Source organism: Lipotes vexillifer, unplaced genomic scaffold (genome assembly GCF_000442215.2).
Source record: "Lipotes vexillifer unplaced genomic scaffold, Lipotes_vexillifer_v1.1 scaffold835, whole genome shotgun sequence".
In the NCBI taxonomy this organism is placed as follows: domain Eukaryota; kingdom Metazoa; phylum Chordata; class Mammalia; order Artiodactyla; family Lipotidae; genus Lipotes; species Lipotes vexillifer.
In genome coordinates, this window is record NW_006774135.1 from 1,326,380 (window position 1) to 1,328,585 (window position 2,206).

General features: G+C 65.6%; 1 protein-coding gene across 1 annotated transcript in view; it reads right to left on the reverse strand.

Moving 5' to 3' along the window:
- PANK4 (pantothenate kinase 4 (inactive)) overlaps positions 1–2,206 on the reverse strand; it is a 16,408-nt gene that overhangs the window by 5,607 nt on the left and 8,595 nt on the right. The window contains exon 10 of the mRNA XM_007448945.1: positions 311–466. Coding sequence (XP_007449007.1) covers positions 311–466 — 156 coding nt within the window. The remainder of the gene's footprint in view (positions 1–310; positions 467–2,206) is intronic.

Consider the following 2,206-nt stretch of genomic DNA (forward strand, 5'->3'; position numbering starts at 1 on the left):
AAAGCAACACGGTAGCCGGGAAAGCCGCTTGCGAGCTGCCGAGGACGCACCTCACTGACACCAGGCCCCGGCAAAGTACTGAGGCAGGTTCCCACCCGGGAACCGCGATTCATCTCAAGCCAAGGCCCCGGAAAGCCCTGCTCCCCTCCATGCCGCCCCTCACCGCCCCTTGGGAGCCCCCGGGTCAGGCTGCAGCCAGGACCCCAAGGGCCCCAGCCAAGTGCCTGCACGGACGGGAGCCTTCTTCCTGGGGGCGTCCAGACCCGCCCCCGGCCCGCACCCCAACCTCACCCCCGCCCCCGGCCCGCACCCCGTCCAGGGCCTCCTCGAAGCAGGTGAGCCAGTACTTTCGGGCCAGCGCGTCGTCTGTGAGGTCGACCGTGTCAGGCACGTAGGAGGACGGGTCCAGAAGGAGAGGCAGGTTGACGAGTGGCCTCTCCAGACGGTCCATCTCCAGCAAGTCGAACTGGGAGGACGAGAAGCAGGCGGGCACGTCAGCCGTGTCCTTTCTGAAAGACCAAAACCCCCTTATACAGGTCTCGGAACCGGCTTCCCTGCACGAAGAGAAGCTGCCGTGCGCAGCTAATGGAGAGCCCGGTTCCTCCCCGGCCCTGGGCCCTGCCTGCCTCTCACAGCCTCTCTCAGCGTGGGCGAGCCCTCCACTTGTCCGGGGCCCTGAGCCCGACGCCCCGACCCTGGGTCCGCTCACGCCCCCGTCTTCCTGCCGCGCCCCGTGCTCTCTGCTCCGTGCTCTGAACCACGCACACCGACTGCCCTTCTGGTCCGACCGCCCTGCCCGCCGGGCTCTGTCCTGCGGCCCCCTGCCCAGGGTCGGTTCCCAGGCGAGGACACACTGCCCCGTCCCCCCACGCCCCACATCCAGACCCCCTGCCCCTGCCACACTCAGCAAGGCCGGGACGCTCGATGCCCACGCCAGGGTCTTTCAAACGAAGGGTCCCGTGTGCCTGGCCCCGTTCTCGGATGAGAACTGCGTCAGGCAGCTGCTTCAGGGACGTGAAAAGAGAGTGAGCTCAGGGCTCGTCCTCCAGGCACCCCTCCTGCCCCCCACCCTCCAGGGAGCTGCCCACCTGGGACTTGGCCCTGTGTTGCTGACTGGCCCACCAGCAGGGTAAGGTGGCAGGTGTGCTCGGACCAGGGATGGTCTGGATGAGAAGATCCACCCCACGAGGGAGAGATGGGCTTTGGGGACGCGCCACGTGACCGCACGTGTAGCAGGGAAGGAGCCGGTGAGTTTCCACGGGGGCCAAAGGCGGCAATGGCTGCCTCCTGCCCGGCTGGCCGGCAGGGGCTGCCCTGTCCTCCGATGAGTGGGAGCTCCGACCTGAGCTCGGCCTGGCCTTGGCTGTGGACACCCAGAGAAACGGCCTGGGCCCCTGCCCCTGGGGATCCCCACGCCCACTCGCAGGGACACCCCAGCATGACAGGTGCGTGGGGTGCCCAAGCTGTCACGGAGAGGGGCTGTGTTGCACGTCAGCGCTGGCTGAAAGGTTTCTGGCTCCCCCACCCATTTCATTTTGCCGTCCATGTGGCCGGCATCCACGTCGCCCTTCGACAAGTCAGAGATGTTAATGCCTTTCTCTGCACACCCGTCACGGCAGTCCTGGGCCTTGCCAACCCTGCCCCTGGCGCCTGCCTTTGGGAAGAGCCCAGCTACCCCCGCACAGCTGGCTGTGAAGGATGCAGTGCGGAGCTGTGGGAACTGGGGGTGCCACACGCGGGGGACTCTCCCCAGAAAGTGAGAGGCGGATGAGGCACATGTTTACACTGGTTTACAAGAGAATCTGCATCTACGACTGAAAAGCAACTTTCCCTCCAAACGGCTAGCAACCTGTCCTGAAGGTGGCGTCCCGACCTGTGTGCCCAGGCCAGGCCAGGCAGCTGCAGGCCTTGGCCTGTCCTCCAGCCCCGCGTGCGATTCTGATAAACCACTCCTTGGGTTATCAGGACGTGATGTCAATGAGACGGCAACGGGCTTCCCAGGTGGCGCAGTGGTTGAGAGTCTGCCTGCCGATGCAGGGGACACGGGTATCGTGCCCCAGTCCGGGAAGATCCCACATGCCACGAAGCGGCTGGGCCTGTGAGCCGTGGCCGCTGGGCCTGCGCGTCCGGAGCCTGTGCTCCACAACGGGAGAGGCCATAACAAGTGAGAGGCCCGGGTGGGTACCGCAAAAAAAAAAAAAAAAAA